Source organism: Oreochromis niloticus, linkage group LG6 (assembly GCF_001858045.2).
Source record: "Oreochromis niloticus isolate F11D_XX linkage group LG6, O_niloticus_UMD_NMBU, whole genome shotgun sequence".
Taxonomy (NCBI): Eukaryota; Metazoa; Chordata; class Actinopteri; order Cichliformes; family Cichlidae; genus Oreochromis; species Oreochromis niloticus.
The window spans coordinates 30107343-30130404 of record NC_031971.2 but is presented as its reverse complement, the minus strand read 5'-3'; the positions used below and the strand labels follow the sequence as shown (position 1 = coordinate 30130404).

The following is a 23062-nucleotide window of genomic DNA, read 5'->3' as shown; positions in this document are numbered from 1 at the left end:
TAAGTTGTCTGCTATGTGTAGACAGACACTGGTTGATCCCTTGAGTTAGGTGCTTTTTTTATGCTTGAATGACTCACAGGTCAGTTTAAATTAGCGTAACAGACATAAACACTTTAGTCTGAAAATGATCAGGTACAAGGACTGGACCGAAAATGATTGAAGAAGGAAAAAAGTTTGTATTTGTCTGAATATACAGAGCAACAAGTGAAAAACTGGCAGAAAGTAAAACACATTTAATGAGTAACAAATGTGTCCAGAGACAGTTTAGCTTCCTTAACCGCTCTGACTGGTTGATGAGACTCAAAAAGCACCTTTATATATCGCTGTCCATTTGCCATTTTTACCCTGCAAGTGCTGTGAAGTTGTGACTTGGACAGCACTTTGTCACTGATTCGTTCTTTGCGAGGCCTCTTGTTGTCACTCATTATCATCAAAAACGACTTTTCATCACTCGGCTTTCCAACCACAGCTGGCTACACTGAATATGACAGATCACTTGTCACTGTCGTCTCAGTTCACATGACGGTGCTACAGTTAGCTCCTGTATTGGTGAATTGTGGGAAATGTGGTTTTATGCCACACACTGAGACGGATATATTCTGATACCTTTCACCTCACACGATCGTTAAAACCAGAGCGCATTTTTGTATAAAGACTACACACAGACTCACTTAGATGGATAATAGTGAAGTACTTGTTGTATGTGATGTATGTGAAAAGTGATAAGTTATAGTATGTAGGTATTAGTTTTATAAACAGCATTCCCTAAACTGCTCCAGCTGCAGTTTAGTGGCTCTTTGGCTGCAAGTCAAAGTGCCCAACCTAATGTTTTAGTGTGACTACATGTAAGACAAAGTAATAGCAATTAGCCGTTATTTTTTCTGTATTCTAATATTGTTCTTCTGTTGTGTAAAATTCCCTTGATGCATCACAATTGGAATGGATAAGAAAAAAAAGGAACAAATTTTTTAAATAAAACATAGGTAACTTTAGCTGTCAAGTCTTTTTTACTGTTTTGTTTTGTTTTTTGAAAGATTCAATACAGAATCGATACAGTTTAAATGTATTTCACCTCTCTAACTGCCACGCTTATCATTGAGCCATCCAGGCACACACCATTATAGAAACCACTTCATGCTACAGTGGTATCTGCTTTCTCACAGCGCCAAAAATAAGTGTGGGGGATTGTTATGTAGAGTTGTCACATGCATATATACACACACGCTTGCACACACGCAACGCATAGCGATAGTTTGTGGTTGTCAGCAAGGTGTGTCAGATATTTTTCAAATTTTGCCATTCATCATTTAAGCAGTCAATGCGAAGATGTGGCATCTCGTGGATGATTTTCTGTGATTTATCATTTCAGTCTTGAATATAGAAGACGATTTGAAGTGAATTTGATTGCCAGACTGTTTCTGCACACTACAATTATTTACCATAAACGGCTGATCAGTCAGGAGCAGCTTCCTTGAACAACCATGAGTGTAGCGGGTCTGTTTACGTTTTAGAGTAACGGCTTAGACACAAGCTCCAGCTCCTTATTTTTTCCTCCAGTCTTCATTTTGTACAAGTAGATTTATTAAGCCAAATCCAGATGAGCTATGAAACTCTAATCCACTTGGAAAAGCATATTGTGAAAGCATTTCAATTACTTTGCTGAAAATCTTTATTTCGTGCGCAATCAGATAAAATAGCAGGTGTATCTAAATGATATGTTTGTCTATGGGGAGACATGGTTTAGGTTTCTTTAAACAAACATCATCTCTCAGATTCTCTGACTCATTTCTTGGAAACTTTTTTCTAGGTTTGTCTTCACAACTTAAATCCCCCTGCAAAATTACAATTTCCTTTCCAATCTAAATAAATACCCCAAAATCCAACCACGCAGCATGAGCAAGACCCTGAGGATTGATGTGTTGTCACTCTGTATGAGCCTTTTCTTAATGGTGATTTATTATCAAGCACACCCTACTTTTTGGCTGACAGATGTGAAACCTCAGCCTGTCTGACCATTGCAAAATGTTAATAATCTGACACTGTGTTCCAGGCCTAGAGACTGGATCTCTCCAATGATTCAGCAGCTAAATTGATCCCGACACCTACTGAGTGACTGATGGCATTCCCAGAACCGCAGTGCATCCCTTCATCAGCCAGACTATGCGAGCGTGCGTGTGTCTGTGTTTCTGTGTCAGTGTAGAGGTGATAATCAGCGGTGGCTGGAGAGACTTTCTCGTCCCTGTTGTTGTACCGCGTGGAGCTTGTCCTGGGCAGGGACTCCCTTTTAGTCTATTTAACTCACACACCCCCTTATGCGGTCCCCTGAGCCCACCTCTTCTGTTATTCCCTCTTTAACTTCACTCAGTCATCCTCCTGTTTCTCTTTGAACAGGCGCTACGCTGATTTCCCCATCTCTTGCCCCTGGAGAGAACACAGGAAGTGAAGGGAAGTCTTGGAAGTGTATGTAGCATAGTTTATAGGGAAAGACAGTTGGATAGCTGAGGGTAAAGGGGGCTTTGCTGCCTTTGCTGCTGTCGATCAGGAGTAGCTGAGCAGCAGAGACCCCGCTGAAGTGCTCAGCCCCCAGTCTCTTCCTGCCTGCTGGTATTTCTGTGATCTGGCTGTTCAGTGAAGAGAAAGAAAAAAAAAAGACAAAGAAAAGCAGGCTGGAGAAAGTTGCCAAGATCTGGTGTCCTTGGTCTGAGGTGGTTACTTCTGAGGGGGGTGACTGGAAGGGTGTAAAGGCTGGGGGTGGTGCTAGGGAGTTTGTTTTGCCATGCAGAACGTTTGGGATCGGACAAGCAGCGTTGACAGTGACATAACAGGTCATATAATAATGCTGGGAAAAGGACAAAGCAGTGGATACCCCCCTGAGACAACAAGCAACACCTTACAGAGGTAAGAGCAAAATCTGTAAACCACAGAATCAGACGGGATACAGTACAAACACATGCCAGGTGCTCACGTGGCTCTATGAAAAAAAAAAAAGTCCACAGCACGTTTTTGCAGTGGTATCATGAATATCCTGAAAAAAAGTTGTGATGTTGGAAAAATGTCTGCATCTGTGCTGCAAGGTCTTCCTGCATGAAATCGAATTTGATAACCTTACAGCTGCCATCTATAATGTGTCTCAGTGGATATTACTACAGTACTGAGGATTTTATACTCTCCATATATAAAAAAATAACAATATGCAACAATATAAAAAAGTGCTTATTAAAATTTATTAAAAAATATCAGCACTTTAAAAGAACCTTGTAGAGGCTCTAAGGCTCTTTTTTTGGAAAAAGCAATGTAAAATTAAATAAAAGGGAAATTGTTCAGTCAGCAGATTTATCTGAATATACTAAGCATTGAGCTAACACATTTTCCCTTTTATCTAAACATATCCAGGATTCATATCAAAAAGCAGAAATCCGGCCTTGCTGTGATTTTTTTCCCTGCATTTTCAAATCTGTGGTTGTCTTGTTCAAAATATTAGATGTGTTGAAAACAATCCTACAATTTTTAACATTACACGTTTGCTGCTGCTCCTTAAATAGGAATAAATTATATTTTGTTAACTACTTAACTTTTTAAAACCAAAACAATTAAATTTGGAAAATAAGCTGTTTTCCACATGTACTCTGTACCTAAGACCGCTAAATTCAGTTGATAAACATATCCATTAAATTTGGAAAATTAGATGTAATTTATAAGCCAAACAATGTGCGGTGAAGTCACTGAAAGGCCTCATATTAAATTTGTCAGCAACACAGTATCACTGAGCTCAAGCTCTGCAACCCTACAATAAAACTGTAAAACGTATGCGATCATTTCTGTAACAAATCTTGATTATATATTGATTATATTTTTGTATTTGTTGATGATTTTTCTTTGAATTACTGTACAGTGTGTGAGGACAGAGCTGTGCAATTTGTTTTTAAATATTAATATGAATTGGTGGAAATACTATATGCTGGATATTACTGGAAACTTTTATTGGGTAGAGAGTTTCTACTGAATGAATACATGAAAATTGTTGTGTGTGATTGTGTCAGTAGCTACATTTTATTTGGTTAATTGCAAATCAGCAAAGTAAAAGAGTTTGATAGCACTTTAATGGACTTCCATCCTGCTGTTTATTTAAGATCGTCATTCAGTTAATTATTTGTCGCCCTGCCTGCTGCCATCAGAACAAACAAAAACCCAACATGTAGTCAGACTGTGCAGCCTTAGAACGACTTTTTCTCGAGACTTATTAGTTACCTAAAAAGTATTGTTGGATAACCTGGAGAATCAAGAGCTGAGATAAATTATTAAAGGAAAAGTGTTTAAGGGAAAAAAAGTCTAAATATTCCAAAACCAGAAACAAGCAACGGTAGGATTGTACAAATGTTCAAATTTAATAGATCGTTATGCGCTTTCTTAAACATCGACCAGGGTGTTTTCAGTTACACTGTGACACGCTTCTTGTCTTAAGTGCTATAAATAATTTCTCTAATTTTCAGCCCAGGCATGGATATCATTCATTTAAGCATGTCAGAAAAAATCTTTAAGATATAATAATCTGAATTTTGTTAGATATGAGGAATTTGTACATTTGTACATAAGGCAAACTATTAGCTCAGATTTTTTTCTGCGTAGTCATCACAGACTGAAATAAAATACAAGTTTTTTTACTTTTAGCTCTGGAAATGTCTGAACATGTAATGTAATTATTAATTTTTTTTAATGGAGCGAATTGATTTTCCAGAGCTTAGTGAGTCTATGTGCAGAGTTTTCTCGCTTGCAGTGACTGTTACGCATTCGGACCGCTGTGCAAACGTCTGCCAAACAAGAAAAGTACAAAAACAAAAAAAATTCTGCCAGACTTTCTGTGTTTCTGCAACATATTTAAGATCGTCACATGAATAAGGCTGTACAAAAAATAAACATGAAAAAAGCAACAATAGGAATGTACAAATATGTACTAAGATCATTATAATGCAGCAAATAAATATGTGCAGTAAGAAAAAATATCTGTTCTTTGGGTAGCAGACTGTAACAAGATTGGTGAGACTTTTTGTTGTTATTGTTAAAAGAGCCATTTTAACTGCTTTCTTAAACACCTACCAGAGTCTTTTCAGTTCTAATGTGACAGATTATCCCAGATATAAGACAGATATAAGGAATTTGTTCCATCAGGAAACGTTTTCTTTTACGTATCATCACAGGCTACAATAAAATAAATGGATTTTCCAGAGCGTAACATGTCCACATATGCAGTTTTCTGACTTGCCGTGAATGTTAGGCATACGGACCACTGTGCAAAGATCTGCACAAAAAATAAGAAAACTGTAAAGTTGTAACATGTTGTTCCAAAAACATCCAGCCAGAATTTAGGACAGGACCGAAGGATCTGAGTGACTAGACTGAATGGTAGTTTTGTGTGTTTGTGGTGGTTTAGTGATGAGTAGCCTGTGACGGATTGTCCTGTAACAGATCAGCATGCTTGACATGCTTTGTCACACCATCTATGCATTAGCATTCATACCTTCCCTTATTTTGCCATTTCACTTTCCTCATCTTATGACTCTTTCCCACCTGCCACGGCTCTATATCACTGTGACAGCGCGTCACAGAGGGGAAAGTTAAATGTCTGAGCGAATTTTACCTTGTACCACAGACCGTGCGGCTCCGCATCGGAAGTTGATATGTGAAAATGCAGCAGGAAAGGTAAAAGCCGGTGTTCTTCCATCGATGTGCTCATACTTTTCTTCAGTGCTGTGAAAGCCACATTTCAGGACAAAACTCAAAGGCATTACATGTTGTAATACGTTACGTTACAGTGAATATATTGCATTTGATTTTTGGGTTAGTTGTAAAAAACATTTGCGTTTGGGAGTATCCATGGATTTATAAATGAAGCTATAATCGTGTACTTATATATGTAAAATATTTATTTGTTTGTCCACTGTCAATCAAAACAGCAATGATATAGTTTATTTTATGCTCCTCTTCTATTTAACGTTACATTGGTACATTGTTAAGCTCATAGTAGTTAGCTTTCTTATCAGGACAGAGAATGTTCTGCATTGATAAACATGTGCAATTATAATATTTATGTGTGTTTTATTTTATTCGTCGACTGATCTGTGATCTTTTTTGCCTGTCTTAATGTCTTTGTTCTCAAACCTTAAATATAATAAATAGCTTTCAGTGGAGGCAGTGTAAGTGTAAGAGGGAAGCCAATTGAGCTGAAGGACCATTTTGCCATGTGCCACGCTCGAGCCTTAGGGAAAGTGTATAGCCACAGCTGTCGAAAGCAAAATATTGAAAATAACTACGTTGTGGTTCAGGGAAACAAAGCATCCTCTAATATCCTCTGGAGATCTAGTATTTAAAAATTTGAAAATGAAGTTTCACAGATATTTACTCTTTTGATGTCCACCTCTGATGACGTGCTGTTAACATCCTTTTTCATTTGTTTAAATCTCATAGATTTTAAGCCAGTAAACACAGATGTCTGAAAATTTACAACAATAGAAAACTATTGATGTGTTTTATCAAAGCAAATTCACATCCTTTAGTTTGCTGCCAAGTGTGTCATGTTTAAAAGCGTGCTTTGCACCGAGTCGTCAACTTGAAGTTTCAATCATCCCTGCAATCCCCTGCAAGGTCATTAATGGGAGCTAATTTAGACTTTCCCACACTTTAAATGGATCTGGCCAAATGGCCGTCTGGACAGAGAAGTGTTGAGTGATTGGTGTGGTCGCTTTGCAGATCTGTGATTGTGCGGGATCCCTTTGAAACCCGTGACATTGGTTGGCACAAGGCTGAGCAAATTAAAAATACAGAGTAGTAAATTTTGCACAAAAAGAAACACCAAAAAATGTTTTGAAATAACATTTGATATTAAAATACAGCCATCATTGTCCCACTTAATATATCTTGTCTCTCCTTAAGGAAGACAGAAAAGTTGACCAAACAGATTAATTCTGTTTGGTCACTTTTTACCAGCAAGGTTTGTCCTTTCTGTTGCTTACAGAAAATCTTAATTTCTAGTGTCACCTATTTGTGTCGCGGGACCATCTACCTCCCCCACCGACACCTCAAGCATGTGTTCACTGCCTTGTTGACACGTGGCAACAACTGTGGCTAATCCTGATGTTAAATGGCTGACAGTTGCATGGCACCGGAGAGAGTCTTCGTAGTTACAACGGCCACGCTGGTGTCCACTTTCAGCCAAGCGTAGGTGCATCCTGTAATTGGATCATTAAATTAGGATGAAGATGTTACCACAAAATGCACCATTAATATCAGCCCAAGGCACAACAAAGAAGTTCCATTCTCTATAACTTTAACATAGCCTCTGTGACTTGTACACAAAGATCAGTGTCTATAATGCAGAGTAACAAAGCATAACAGTAAAAACAAACACGTAACAGTTTATTTGGCTGGGCTTTACCTAATTTAAATGAATTTTAAGCTTGAGTACACCTTTTCTAAAGCTCTGCAATGTTTCACTTAATTCAGCACACATTCTTTTACAGCACAAGGCCATTGCCAAAACTATTAAATGCATATTCTTCAAGCTAACAGTCTGTGAAAAAGCTTTAGAAAAACATTGTTACAAGCAGGATTTGTGACATGCCACAATGGTGAAAGAAAGTTTAGGTGGTGGCAGACTCCAGCAGTATCTGCTGTAGCTTTAATGGCTGAACCAAACAGTAGATCCAAAAGCTAGATAAAAGTCTCACAGAGCAAAAATCCAAAAGTTCCGACAAGGACATTTTACAGGAAATTGCGAAACAAGTCACAAGAAAATACTGGAAAATGCTGAGATAGTCTGACAGGAAACAAATGGCAGCATGGGTGTATAAATACTGCCTGAGTAATTAAGTCAAGGGAAACAGGTGTTGTGGGCAAACAGAAACCAAAGGAACAAGTACAATAAACTGGTAGAAAGTTTCAAAATAAAACAGGAAATGATCATACAGAGTCTGTGCTGGTTGTGACAGTAAATTCATGTCTGTGGTTCTTCTCCTGCACCACATGGGGTTATGTGCTGGTGGGAAAGGGTTTATAGGCGTTGAGTTGGTAGACTTAACGAGGCTAACTATTTGGAAGAGTGGGAGTGGTCAGAGTTAAAGGGGTTTAAATGTCTTTACAAATGGTATCCACATTAAAAGACAGCAATGATAAAAGAGCATTGTCAAATATCTGCATCTGTATATATTTACCAATGAGATTTGCACGCAACTTAGACGGGCTTCAGAGGGATACACCACTTAATCCCGAAATCATCACAGTTTCAGTTTAGTTCTGGTGTCTCTATAAATGAAGCGGTAATATGACGCCGATGCTGTGATGGTCTTCTTAGCTGATGCAGAAAAAAATCACAGACGCAGCTCAAACAATATTAATAAAATGAGAGGCGGTAATTGTTTGTGACGTTTGATTGCAGTTGCTTGGATTCATCAGTAACACAGTATCAGCTGCACATTACTGAGAATCACACAGACTTTTGCTCTTCCAATGGATGGACTGTAATTCTAGCACTGTCCTCTGCAGCATGAGCACAAAACTGAGAAAGATTAGCAGGATCGCCTAGAGAGAGTCATAATGTTAGGATGGTTACAGTTTGTTCAGCGTAGAGCTTAAAGTATCCAGTAGCTGTTTGATGTTTTTACTTTTTTAAAAGTTTGTGACTATTTCTTCTTGAAAATTTTTCAGTTACAGTTACATAGCATAACATTAACATTTTGAGCAGTTAATCCTAGCTCTAATTACAAGAGGCAATCAGTCGTCTTTGGGATCAGCTCTTCATCAGTACCTTTCCAGCTCTTAATGCTTAAATATATGAGCTGGCAGAGTTTAAAGGTCTCCATGTGAACACAATCTAAATTTAAAGGGTTGTTCATTTGAAACGGATGAAGTGTACTTCCCAGCGGGGGCTGCAACATTCTTTTTTTTTCAGATAAATTCTTCAACGTGTTTGTAAGATTTGCTCCGTGCATTCGAACAGTGACTGCTTTTATATGTTTGTGATGGTGCCTTTGTGGGGTCTCGGATAATATTTCACTCTCCTAATACAAATAAGCCTTTGTCCATTTCCAAAAAACAAAAATGGGAAGATTATGTGAAAAGTTTAGTAAGGAAACAGTCTCGTTATGATCCACTGGCAGCTCATCAAACACCAAACTGGGCACTTTTTATGGGCGATCGTGGCTCAAGAGTTGGGAGTTCGCCTTGTAATCGGAAGGTTGCCGGTTCGAGCAACGGCTCGGACGGTCTCGGTCGTTGTGTCCTTGGGCAAGGCACTTCACCCGTTGCCTACTGGTGGTGGTCAGAGGGCCCGGTGGCGCCAGTGTCCGGCAGCCTCGCCTCTGTCAGTGCGCCCCAGGGTGGCTGTGGCTACAATGTAGCTTGCCATCACCTGTGTGGGTGAATGACTGGATATGTAAAGCGCTTTGGGGTCCTTAGGGACTAGTAAAAGCGCTATATAAATACAAGCCATTTAACGCTGACTATAAGGCTTGTTTTCCATCTTTATGAGTCCTTGCATAATCACTGTTATTAAATAAACTATGCATTTTTTTATCAAACCATCTGCTGCTGGACTACACATTCCTACTTGTTCTAACAAATTATGTTGGGAAAACAGCTCTGCGGCTCTTCTGCAGATGTGGGGGTTGCATCATCAAAGTATTGAATACATTTTTTGTATCTTGTGTCTGTGACAGCAATCAAATGACTTTAGTTTTTCATAATTTTGTATTTTGTTGTTCAGGTAGCGCGTAGGTAGTGTGCTGCATGTAAGCTTGGGTACGTGGGCACTTTGCTTGAATTCAGCATAATTAAACCCCACATTGGATTCAATGAGTCATAAATGAGTCAGATACTGTTTTAAGGTCTTGTCAATACTGCTGCTGCTATGCTATTTTCTTCTGACAAGGCTAACACGAGTAGGAGGCCTCTGGTGCTTGTTGTCAATCAGTCGTTTAGTGGTATTTGTTCAAGATATAGTAAAGTGAGGGAAGAGGGAGGATTAAAGGCTGATGCCACAAGCATAGTTTATTTTTTGACACTCTGGCATATAAAAACTTGATTGACAAATTTGCTGCTATCAAAACCATCAGACAGAAAGTTTAATGCTGGATGTGAAAGTTTTTCACAAAGTTAGACGATTTTCCTATTAATGCTGAGCACAATATTGATTTGTTTTCAACTTTTCTCACATGTGGGACCTTGACGGATAAAGAAGTCCCTGTCAAGTTAGCAGGGAGCTTTTCTGTTTGCAGAAACATGTGTGATTGGTGCTTACAGTAACCTGTTTTGCAGGTGGCAAAATTAACATTTTGGCTTTAGTAGATAAAATCATATGCCAGTTAAAATGAACATTTGCAGGATTTGTCAGCCAGTTATAGCACTGTTCAGCTGCATTAAAAGCCTTCAATACAAAATATTCTAAATGTCTAAAATCTTGAGAATTAAAATGAATAAGTTTGTCTTTCTCAGCCTTTAAAGCTGTGGTTTAACCTGAAAGTAAGCTATTTTTCGAAACAGGAAAGGCCTGAATAGACTGAATAGGTCTGGGTCTTCTGATTGTCCTAATTAATATAAATAAATGTCACCCTGCAGTGCAGCTACTGTATGTCAGACTTCAGTGCAAGGTCACACATTGCACACACACAGTTAGAGGAAGCAGCTCAGTTCTGAATTTGGAGAATGTACTGAATGCATGTTGCCCTACAGGTTTAACAGAAGGAGAGTACGGGTGTTTAAGTGACACATAAACCCACACAGTATCACACAGCCACTCTGCTTTGCTCTGTTAGGCTGGCATCAACAGCTGAGGCCAGTGGAGATTGTAGCACGTGTGCTCACCCCAAAGGCATCTTCCTTTCATCCACATAGTGAGCAGGCCAGAATCCAGGAAATCAAATTCTCTGTATACTTGTCATGCACAGGTGGAGCTCGCACACACATACACAGACAATACCTGCAGATAAGAACTTTATTTGTTGATTTATCTTTGTTCTATATGAGGACAGTTTCTTTTAAATGTTATGTCACATGTGCACACCAAGATTATGTCACTATGTCATCCGTGGGTTTGCCAAGACAATCTAATCCTTTGTGATGTGTGCTTTAAAGGCATACATACATTTAATCTCTATTTCATATATTTTAAAGATATTTTATATCATATTTTATATCATATCACAGTTTTTTTAGGTGTTGTTTATCTGTTTAGTTGTGTCTACGCACTTGGTGTGTGGGTGTATTTTGGTTTTTTTATGTGTTAGCGTGCTTTTGTTTATGCTGTGTGACTATGTACTACTGTAGCTCATTATATGCTTGTCATTATAGAGCAAAGTAATCTGGCACAACATATTACCAGCAATGGATTTGTTATTGCATGGTGCTAATGTCTTCTAATGCAGTCTCTTTGTATCGTGAAAATAAATAGGCGGCGTTGGACATAGACTGTTTAGCCTAACCTTGTGCTTACGATTTAAAATTAGTTGGTTATGTAAATTAAAAGAGCTAGTCTATTACTGGTTGTTGAATTTGGACTTGAATTCTGTCAGTATCTGGGTAGGGATGAGCAAGTGGCCCCCGTCCCATTACCGGGGTTTGGCTATGTATAGGTCCTTAATAGCAGAAATACCACACTCAGCTTCTCTGCGTTAAAGGAAGGGCTGCTCAGTAGGGAACAGCATGGCGAGCAGAAGAAAGGCAAAAGGTGATAAATACCTTTGTATAATTATTTATAATCACCATATAAATGAACTGCGTGTGAAATTGGATTCATTCATCCTGACCGTCACAGGCAGTGGAGCGGTGCCTGATTGTTTTTGCTGGCTGTTTTTCCACCAAGGAGACCACAGAAAGTCCCCACAGAAAGTCAGGTGGTCTAAGCTTAAGTTGTTTTTAATGTTTAATATGATCCAAAGCATACTCATAACTTTGTCAAGTTTTGGTTGAGTATATAGTGAAAGTGCTCTGTGTTTATAAGGTTATATGTCTCCCTAATTTATAAACCAGTGATAGATATTTGGAAATAAATCTATTCACGGCTGATTTTAATGACTAACAGACAAAAACACTCAGTTGGTCTGCAGATCTAGCAATAGAACTGCTTTTTGTAAGAAAGTCATCTGTTTGTGGTTCGCTGGCATTCATGCTGGAGGTTTCTTCCTGTTAAAAGGGAGTTTTTCTTTCCCACTGTCGCCAAAGTGCTTGCTCATAGGGGGTCATATGATTGTTGGGTTTTTCTCTGGATGTATTATTGTAGGGTCTACCTTACAATATAAAACGCCTTGAGGCGACTGTTGTTGTGATTTGGTGCTGTATAAATAAAATTGAATTGAATTTAACTGTAAAAGCTGATATGTTATCAAAGCTCATATTCAAATTCAAAATTTGGCTTTTTCTTTTGTAAATATAACCTGATGAACTTCCACTTGAACTAGTTCATGACCAACGTACTTTGGAAGCTACAGCTCAAAGTCTTTTCACCATTTCTGACTACCACCATGTTTTCTTGAACAGTTGACATATTTTCTAATAGTGAAAAGCATTCAAACTAATGGAAGTTTCGAAACTATAACTCAGTTCAATTCAGGTTTATTTATATAGTGAAAAATCACAAGTCACAAGGTCCTTTATGCTGTTTTGTAAGGTACAAAACAAAGTGCAGCATTTCATTCATAGCTGTTTAACTGCCTTTATGTTTATATATCTTCTCTTGTTTGCTGAATTTCACACAGAAGTGGGTTTGCCTTTTTGTTGTAGGCGATTTGTGGCTCTTTGTATTCTCTTTACATCTCTAACTGGACATTTTAGTGTCATCAGATAAAGTTCTCCGAACATTTTTCATTATTAATGTGATTACTAATCTAGTTCTGTTCTCAAGTGTCCAGAAAATACAAAACAAACTTGTACAAAAAAACTTTCTCATTGCAATTTACTCTATCTTTGTATTTTACCATGTGTTTTACCAAATGACAGGACTTTCATCTATAAGGCAACTCAGCACTGTTCACACTCTTTTGACTATATGTGGAAATGAGTGACAGCCTGAAGAAGCTTGATGATTTGTGGTGGTATTAAGATAGAGTTGGACATTTAATAGGGTTGGCTCATGTTGCTTTTTGACCCATTTCTATTTGTTTTCACCCTCACGAGGGGAGCGGGAAAGTTGGGCTGAGGGAGTAGATGACAGAAGCTGTTCTCAGTGTGGCACGTTCAGACCCTGGGACATGCGGAGGACACCAGGTGGGCAATATATAAATTATCAGACATGCCAGGAGAGAGGACTCTTATAGTTAGAGCTAATATACAACTTTACAACTCAGCAATTGTAATTGTAGATACAGTCTGCACAAATGTTAATGGGGAAATGCCTGATATCCACTCTGGAGTTTGGCATAGCAGGTGAACAGAACAGCTGATAGAGTATATATGTTAAGAACAGGTTGCTGTGTCAAGAAAAATGATGAATGCTCTTGTATGGAAATGAAGGCAAATGAGAGATGTCAGAAGGCAGTCTTACAATAAACACAGGACTTTGCTTATAACCCGTTTGGGAGAATAATGAAGTTTAGTGGAGTAGTTAGGAACAAAATAGAGCCCTAAAGATGATATAAGGATTAAATAAATTTAACTCATTTGGACAAAAGCTATATTCAAATTTAAATAATTAAACGGTGTTTGATAAGCTCTCCATCACAGAATGGCTTACTGTTTGAGTTTGTGTGTGGCTGAACTGCAGCCAACGACAAACAGGCCTCCAATGTTTCTGTGAATGTGAGAGAGTGAGTAAGCACACGTTATCTGTTTATTATTATCTGTTTAGTAATGTTATCATTACATAAATATTATGTAGTACTATTAAATTATTTATAATATTGTCACAATTTAATTTAAAGGGTAGATCTTTTGTGATTTCGTTATGACGTAACGTTCAGTAAACATTCAATTCTTTTCTGTTAAAGACGTCTATGAATGATTTAATAAAAACATAACTAATTGAAGAATAGTGTCCTTAATGCTATAATTGTAATCAGATCACTTTTAACACGTAAACCTTTACATTAAACCCAACACCCCTGCTAGTTTGGAGTAGTTCTGGAGTACTTAGTATAACATATGCTCAGTACTTATATGTATAAATATTGAGCAGTGAAGTTCTACAAAAAAGTATTTTTGTGACTTCATGAGGCCATTAAAGGCTATAAAGTTTCTGTGACCTCTTATATATTTAAGCTCCTCACAACTTTATTAATTATTGTCTTTCATCTTAAAATTAAAGGCTACACATGTTTAATGGGTTAACTTGACAACATCAGCACTCTAATTTATCTTTTTTTCAATTATTTTCTATTTTCCTGGAGATTAAAGTCACTTTTTGCCTCCCTTAACTTTAAATAGTGACTTGGTAATTTGTCTACATAATGGAATGGGAGTGTTTCTCATGAGACCACATTACTACTAGTGAGAGCCACTTTATCTGTCATCTAGCCCCCTTTGTGTTATCTTTCATGTAAGCATCAGAAGCATGGCACTTTGCCAGACTCTCGGCACCAGACCAGTAAATGAATATTATTTAAACATACAATTCAAAAACTCAACGAAGAATGCGTCTAAAGTATATGTATACTATAATCCTAAATACAAAACAATCTACACTCTGTAAATTAACATCGGAAATAACATTATTTATGCTACCAAGAAATGCTGAAGTCTTTCGGGCCCTTACACCAAGCTTTGAAAAGTTTGTGTCTTGAAGTGAAGTGGAAATTATGGCACTGCTGAAAGGGACAGTACAAGTAATGATGTGTTCACACCAAATGTGAAGAGAAGTTTTAGTTTATTCACACGAGCACAGCTGCATGACTCGAAGTGTTTGAAACCAACAAATAATCACCCCTAAAAGCCAACGAGGAGTACAACTGAAAGCTACAACCAAGTTGCAGTAACAGATTTTCAGAAGTTACCATAACTTCCTGCAGTTTTGCTCATATTACTCCAGGCACCAGTGTGTGATTATATATAGTATGAGGAAACTCCAATCTGATGGGTTTTCACATATTAACTATTTTAACTACTGGCATTGGCCTGCACAGTTGAGTAGTGTTTGCATGTAATCGCACCACAAGAAAAGGTACCTTCATGTTTGGTGTAAATGCACAATGTATCTGCTAACTGCTAAGGATAAGTGTCTTGCTTAAGAGCATCCAAAGTGGGGTAGTAAGCAAGGGTATTTCTTTTATGTTACCACATAGATTTTATACTGCAGGACTATATATCATCAACATAAACTTTAAAATCTGTGTATATAAATTTCTGAGGAGGAGAATGCCAGGTCAGAAGCGTTATATGGTAAGCTTTAACAATGTGATGCAGAAGCATGAATGACCACCATCCAGATGACCTCTTTTTAGGGGAAGACTTTGCTTATTTTAGTAAGATAATACTGTCATATTCTGCAGAAATTACAAAAGCTTAGCTGTGAAGTCGGTAAATCGGAGTGCTAAACTGGCCTGCAGTTCATTTCTGACATGCATCGGCGCATTATGTTACAAAAAATACATGAGGTCCAAACTGTGGAGCAGATCCTTAATCAGTCACCCAAGAAAGGGAAAACATGTTGAAAACTACTGCAGCTGTGCTCCTCAGGTTCAAAATGCATACAGTGTGTTTGAACAAGGCTTAATCTTTCACCAGGATAAATGGCTCCTTTTCCAACTATTGAAAGGTGCTGCTGGCATCAAATTCAATGTTAGAATAAATTTCCCCATCGTACATGTTTTTGCACTGTGTTCAGACAGATATAGAGTATACCATCCATACCACTCAATGCGAGGATTATGGCACAGCTGCTCCACATTTTTGGTCATTACCGACATTTTTTATTCATTTTTTAAATATTTCTGTCATGGTTTATCCACCAGTATGTGCATGCTTTCTCAAATGATATAAAAATGTGCATAAAAGTGGGAATTTGGTTCAGATTTTCAAGGGCTGTAGTTTAAATTATTTGCCTGTCATTAACTTTGCTTTTTTGTATTTTTAACAGCATTATTTTTGGTATTGAGGTTTTATCTCTACTTTATAATTCTCTCTTAGTTGTAAGAGTTTGATCAATTATAAAACCTCAGCCTTCTCTTCAAATTAAGTGCCACCGATTGTCCCAAAGTGTGGAACAGCAGGCATTCAGGACTCACAGTATTTTTGGTGTAGTGTTGAGTCATGGAGAGGTTTTGGGGTCTGGAATGAGTCACTGCCCTGTCTATCAGCACAGACCTTACATAACACTAAAACAGTCTTTTTTTTTTATATTCAACTTGGCAAACTAGGTCAGGTCATCGTCACTGTGTTGATGTAACATCTAACTTTTCTTTTTTTTATCGGCGTGGGTTGCATTATTAAAAGGCTTTGAGCTCTTTGGCTTTAATAAGATGCTTATTTTCAACTTTGTAGTTCATCTGTCGTTATCATATGTAGGTTAATGACAAATGAGAAGCTGAAAGCAAAACGATCCCGATCTTTCAAAACGAAAGGGAAAAAGAAAAAAAAAGAAGAAAAAAAAAAGGAAAAAAAAAAAGAAAGAAAAAAAAGAGGAAAAAAGGAAAAAAAAGAGAAAAAAAAAAGAAAAAAAAAATGAAAGCAAAACGATCATCTTCATTTTGTCATTACACTTGACTCATCACTGCTATGTAACTCTTTGTACACATTCTTTTTGTGCCATCATCTTATCATCTTTTTAGAAGCACATTTGTGTGTATGTAGATTGACTCACCCACACTAGGTTTAATTACAGCATAGATCTTTGATCACGCCTCTTCTTTACCCTCATCAGAAAGGCTGGCATAATGTTTTTGTATGTTTTCATTTCTTTAGCTTTGCTCTTGGTTTGAAACTTTGTTTGAGAGCGGTGTAAGATGGAGTCTTATTCCAGTCCACTCAACTCTGTGTAAGACCAATGGCTGTCATTATGGGCGTTAGAGAAGACCGTGTATGATCGAGTGGTGATGGTGAGGTAGAATTGCAGCTTGCTTTTTTCATTTCTTTATCTTATTTGCTTTAAAATAAAAAATAATTAACCACATGCACAGTTTTAACACAGACATAATTTGTGTCTCTTCCTAGAAAATTTGCTAACTCCTTTTTGTGTAATGGCAACTTCGCTTTCAGGTGTTTACAATGTCCAACAATTACTCCACAGTTCTGTGTCCAAGGCAGAAACAATCATACGTCAGGCAGCTATTTCTGGCGTCTGCTATCATCCGCTCTCCATCCCCTATCATCGACTGACAGACAGGGATGATAAAGAGATGTCTGTGTGGATGTCTGGGATGGGGGAGGAAGGTGGCAGTGGTGGTGATGGGAGGTAGACAGTGGCTAAAGCACAGAACAGCCCCAAACAGGAAGAAATAGTGAGATGGGGTGTAGATACATAGCAAGCAGGAGTTTGAGGAAGGGATTAGAAATCAAGCATGCTAATGGGCAGTCTAAAATATCCAGTGTCATAAGGGGGAGGTGACCTGGAAGATTTTTGCTTGTCACCACAAGGTCAGTATCCATGCCAAAGAGCTTCCTGTCAATTAACTTCCCAGCTAATCAATTGCACCGCAGGGAGGTGGGAGAGGTGGTGGGCTGACATAATAACTGCACAGTTGGCCGTAATGGCACGACTCGTTTTAATTTGTTCTCTCCGTTTTTCATTTGTCTGAAAAACACGGACTGTCAGCGCAGTGCACGAGGAAAAAAAATAAAGTTACACTGGTGTTTTTGTGTGTGGGTCTGGAACAGCTCAGACACAGCTGTCAGTGACTCATCAGTGTGAAGATAGCAGGGCAGTAACCTTCCTGACTCCCTGTGGTGTGTGGATTTGCCTGTTCCCCTTCGCAGGCAGTAAACTGAAGACAAAACTCCCTCAGACTGCTGAGGCGTTGTGTTCTCAGTAAAAACCTCTCTGGTTTAAATGTATGTTTGTGTGTGTATGTAACACATAATTTCTAAATGCTGTGTGCTGCAATGCAGGCATGCTTTTTCATGTATATTTCTATGAGGGTTCTCTTGAAAAGATGATGATGGTAACATTTTTTTTTACCATTACCATTTACAAGTTGAAAACACACAGAGATAAAGCTCCTAGTAGGGCTTAACAGCATATGGTTAATTAATTTAAAATTGACCTGCTGTGCTTATTTGCTTATTTTTGTATTTATCACATATTTATCCCGGGAATGGAACTGCAGGTTGGTGCAGCCTCTTACGTCATCATGTGTCTGAACCAAGCAGTTTCAGCTACTCTTGCTTTAAGGACACCTTCTTTCGGTTTTCCGATTGGCTGCCATTCATAAACAAAAATGTTTTGTGAACTATTTTCCAGACGCAACCATATTAAAGAGACCGGCTTTGATATTGTACCGATCCAAGAGAATTATTTGAAACTTTGGTAATGTGAAATATTACAGAAAACAAGGAAAAGCATTAAACTTTCAGTTTGAAGTTTCGGAAAGTTATTGTATGTTGGGGCAAAACAAGCTTGTCTAATGTTTGGAAGAACCCAGTAGGCATTTCATAATAATATTTATCATGAGTCCTCCCACAGCTGTTTCTACCAGACTAAGTTTACAGTAGTTTTTGTAGCCTCGTGGCATCTCAGATTGTTTTTGCATTGCAGTTATCGTACCTTATGGTGCTAACCACACACAGACTACCTCAATAGCTGCTGCTGATCGAGGCGCATCATCAGCCTTATGCTATCAGATCATTTTGCATTCAAAAATACAGAGATGTGACTTTCTGTATATGCAACTGTATATTGTGCAAATCTGTGAACATATTAAGTCAGTCTTTGTAATAAAGGGATTTTCTTTCATATGACTATACCGTAATTTTCTGCTCCATGACTAATGTGTCAGTTTATAAACACAATTTTTTGTTATTCAATATATGTGTGTGTGTGCATAGCAGTTTTTTCAGAATTTCACACTGAAGCATGTCACAGATGCTGTGTGGATTTTTTTTTCTTTGACTTTGATTTAGTTTATGTGACTGAAAGGAAAGACGTGACTCAGCGCTGTGTATTTGTAGCTATAAAATGATAAAGTACAAGATGAGTAGTCTTAGTTTATCGCTCGAGTTTTATTAGTATGTATTACTCCAATGACCAAGCTCTGCAGAGAAATCCCTCGATGGTCATTACTCCAGGGCATAGCCAACCCATTCTGTCCACTGGCTTTGACGGGGATTTCTCACTTACACTGGGACGACTGTCTCTTCTTTCCCCTTTGGTTCATTTGTCGTTTTAGGGTTTCTGCAGAGCAGCTGTTGGAAAAGGTGGTGAAATCGCTTGCTTTCCCTGTTTAGGCTCATTTCTACTAATGGTTCTTTGAGCAGCCTGAGATGCCAGCAGTTTCCTGAGATGAGATATATTAAACCATATGGCAGCAGTGGCCTCTCTATCACTGTCAGCTTTGTGTTATGTCCACCGCTGTTTTACTTTTAGGGTAAAACAGTATGACTGGCTGTTTTATCCTTCTGTCGTCTTCACTTTGACTCTCATCTTTATTGCTGTGCCATGTGGTGTGTGTCTTGACTGTATTTCAATATCACAATGAGACAACCGTGTTAAGCCAATTTTATTGTTAAAATAAAAGATGACTGAACCATTACTCAACATGCAGTTTAGACTGGAATAATATTAGAGCTACAAATAAATAATAAATAACTATTAATAAAACATGAAATTCGTAGCAGATTATCCCTCTTTTTGCATGAGACCAGTATTTCCAGTGAAAGAGAGAAAACAAGAAAAAAAGTCTATGTGTGCAATCACTTTCAATGTCTTTTGTTGAATTCGACTCCCAACCCACTCCCAAGTGAAGCTATTGAATTACCTTGTATTTAAAATACTAGTAAATGCCCATACTGTTGGAAAAATGATATATTTATTCACACTGTGAGAAGTAAAAGAACAGGGATAGTAGATTTTTAATTGCTTAAAATTTGGGCTGTTTTAGCCCATTTGTAGGTAGTTTGTAGGCATTTATAATTCAAATTGGACATAAATGAGATGCTAATGTATTGACATTAAAGTAGTGGATGCTTTAAAAGCATTAATTTTAGCCAATTGCTATGTTTTTGTCAGGCAATACAATGACTTCATTTTATAGTATGTTTTATTCCACGTTTATGGATGTAAATTACAGATGTTTTTGTTACCAAGTAAAAATGATACAAAGCTTTTATAAGGTGTTATTGGTGCATGAGTGCTAAAACAGGTTTCTTTAGTCTGTTGCTAGGCAGTTGCAGCTGTTTCTGATACAGATAAGAATCTTCAGGGATTGAAGCTCATCCTTTGTACCAAGTTTAGTTGCTGAACTCCTGATTGTGTATGAGGACTGTCGCAGACAGACAGAGATTTTGCATTATCAATACTCGTAGCTGTCCCACCCCTTTTATTTTATCTTTGTCCAGTTGTGTGCAGTCACCTTCCTGCAGGGAATCCTGTGCATGCTTCACTTGGTTTGCAGTGGTTTTACTGAATTACATTGCTGATTGGACTATTTATCGCCTCTAATGGAATTTATTGAATCATTAATGGTGCATTTCAGCTTGCTTTGAAAAGATGCAATTTTATAATGTAGGTCAGGAAACACTGTGGCTAGTATAAGTGCTACTCACGGGTAGATGGAGTAATTTTAAAAGATGATGGGAGGTGAGAAAGGAGCTGCACTGCCATTGGCTGGGAGGTCAGTGACTGGGATGACACAGCTGGGTGCGATTGATATTTGTGAGGCTGGCAGAAGTGACAGATGGCAAAATGCAATGCTTGCTTTGGAAGGAGATGGAGGAGAGTGGGAGTGAGGTAAGACCGTGGAGAGAGGGTGAAAGGAAGGAAAGAGAGAAGGAATGAAGGAGGGGTTGTAGGAATCATCGCTACATCACGTTGCGCACCAATATAGCTCTGATGTTGCTGACCACAGTCAGGGAAGACTAAACGTACGTGTTCCTTACTGTACCCCGCAGTTTCACATCAACAGAAGTAATCAGTAAGCTTGTGGACATGTTAAGCTTTATTTTTATGTTTACACTGGGAATTTCACGGAGAAACATTAATGTGGTCGGCACAGCAGCTTCCAGTGAAAAGTAAATTTACTGTCTACACCCAGACAGCAGCTATAAATAACTATTTCAGAGCAGCAGAAAAAAATGGCTGGTAAAGCTCAGCTGTCAAAGCCAACACACACCCCCATTCCTCATATTACTTCACCTCTGAGTCTTGTGACAGTTCCTGTGCTTAAATTCCCACATTACAAATATTTGACTAATCCAATTTAGACAGGATTAACTTGCCAAAGAAGAAAAAAATACTATTTGGGCTCACTGTATTTCTTATATAGTATATATCTTTATTTTAATTAAGGGAAATTGATCATTTTTTGTCTAGCTGTTGCTAGTTTATGAAGTTTAGACTTTCCCTATGAGGTTGCCATCCTTCTTTTCGCCAGCAGCAGCTCTGACAAGCCAGCTGGATCGCTGATGTCACTCTGTCCAAAGTCCAAGCAAGCTGACTCACCTGGCCCCCAGCTCTCAGCACCCAGTTTGACACTCAGTGTCAGCAGATCCCAGGTAACCGAAGGGCTTTTCTTAGCTCTTGTCAGCACTGCTGCATCAAAACTAACCACAGAACATCCGATAGACTAGAAAAAATGGACAAGTGTTGATAAAAGTTTGGCATTACAATTCATGGGTTACTTGTGATAGGTTTTTTTTGTAAATTTAGTGAATAGTGAGCAGTAAAAAGAGTAAAAAAATTTTTGCATTCGCTTTAAGCAGGTGTCCCTTTAAAGTCCTTAAGTGGGCACCATGCCATGGGGGCTTTGACAACTAATTGCTGATTTCCTGCAAGGAAACATATTTTTTGGAGGGCTCTTAAAAGTTCACAGTTGGGAGACAGCTGTCAAGTAAGACTTTTGACCTGCATGTTTCTCCACGACTCCAGTATCCTACCAGCCTATGCTGGAAACAAGATCACCTTCAGCTACCGTGTGCATGTGAGAAGGGGAGAAAAATGTTTCTCCTGCATAAGTCTCTCAACGTGTAGTTGCATATCTCCTGTTCACTTTTGGTGTAAGTCATTGATTTAAAGGTTTGTTTGATGCTGATTAGCCTGGGCGGGGTGCATGCGATTGAAGTTGCCCCACAAACTTTAGTTTACATTTTAATACGACTTCATAAAACCCTGTGACTGATCCCCTGCATAAATCTTACCATTTTACAAGCATCACCAGAGAAACATGGTATGGATCAAAGTGATGCCTTTGAGTAGATGTGTCAGCTTTACGGGGGTCGTGATGGGCCAGACCCTATGTCTCTGTGGCCGAGATACCTCACCCGTTGCTAGAGACCTATAAATCAGGAACCATCATCTGTGCCAAATGTGGATGAAGGCAAGCTGACCCCGCTTCCTAACACATATCTCACCATGTGACCGTCTTTCGTTGCTTGATAGGCTGCAACTATGTGTCTCATTTGTTGAAAAGTTAAATTAAGGTTCTGGAGTGTCAGTAACGATTTTGCCCTATTAGGAAGAGCAGAGGTTACACGTGCTCCTCTTGATTAGTGTCTTGAGTCATGCATTCAGCATTATCCACGTATACGCATCTCTCCACATTCTGTCTGCATGTCACATCTGTGCAATGGATTGGAAAGCCTTTGTTTCCTATTCCAAGGCTACCATACCACCATCATGGCATTTCATTATGAGTCACACTTTCTAAATCACTGCCTGCAAATGTAAACACTGTATGTCATATTCTAGGAACCTGGTAAGGACCTGCTAATTAAAATGAAAACAGTGCCCTCATATGGCAAAATGATGAATCCTTATCAGACCACCTGGGGCTACTTATGTCGATATGTGGCACCACCTAGTGGACAGCAGAAGTAATGTTTCGTAAGGAACCTACCTTGTAGGTCTTCTTACTAATGGTGTATGGACAAAAATAACGTCCCTTTTTAGTCAAAATTTTGTAAATTATTACATTTTATGGTAAAGATATTGTGTAAGTGG

The 23062-nt window shown here is 38.3% G+C and overlaps 1 protein-coding gene across 4 annotated transcripts in view; it reads left to right on the top strand.

Moving 5' to 3' along the window:
* The first annotated feature begins 2453 nt into the window (after positions 1 to 2453).
* rbm20 (RNA binding motif protein 20) overlaps positions 2454 to 23062 on the top strand; it is a 49159-nt gene continuing 28550 nt past the window's right edge. Inside the window, exon 1 of one of the 4 annotated variants that reach the window (XM_005454787.4) lies at positions 2454 to 2898. In XM_005454787.4, coding sequence (XP_005454844.1) covers positions 2777 to 2898 — 122 coding nt within the window. In that variant the 5' untranslated portion in view covers positions 2454 to 2776. Of the gene's footprint in view, positions 2899 to 5553; positions 5698 to 20605; positions 20855 to 21489; positions 21619 to 23062 lie in introns of those variants that run through there. The other 3 variants (XM_005454788.4, XM_019359744.2, XM_025907894.1) reach the window with 3 other exon arrangements.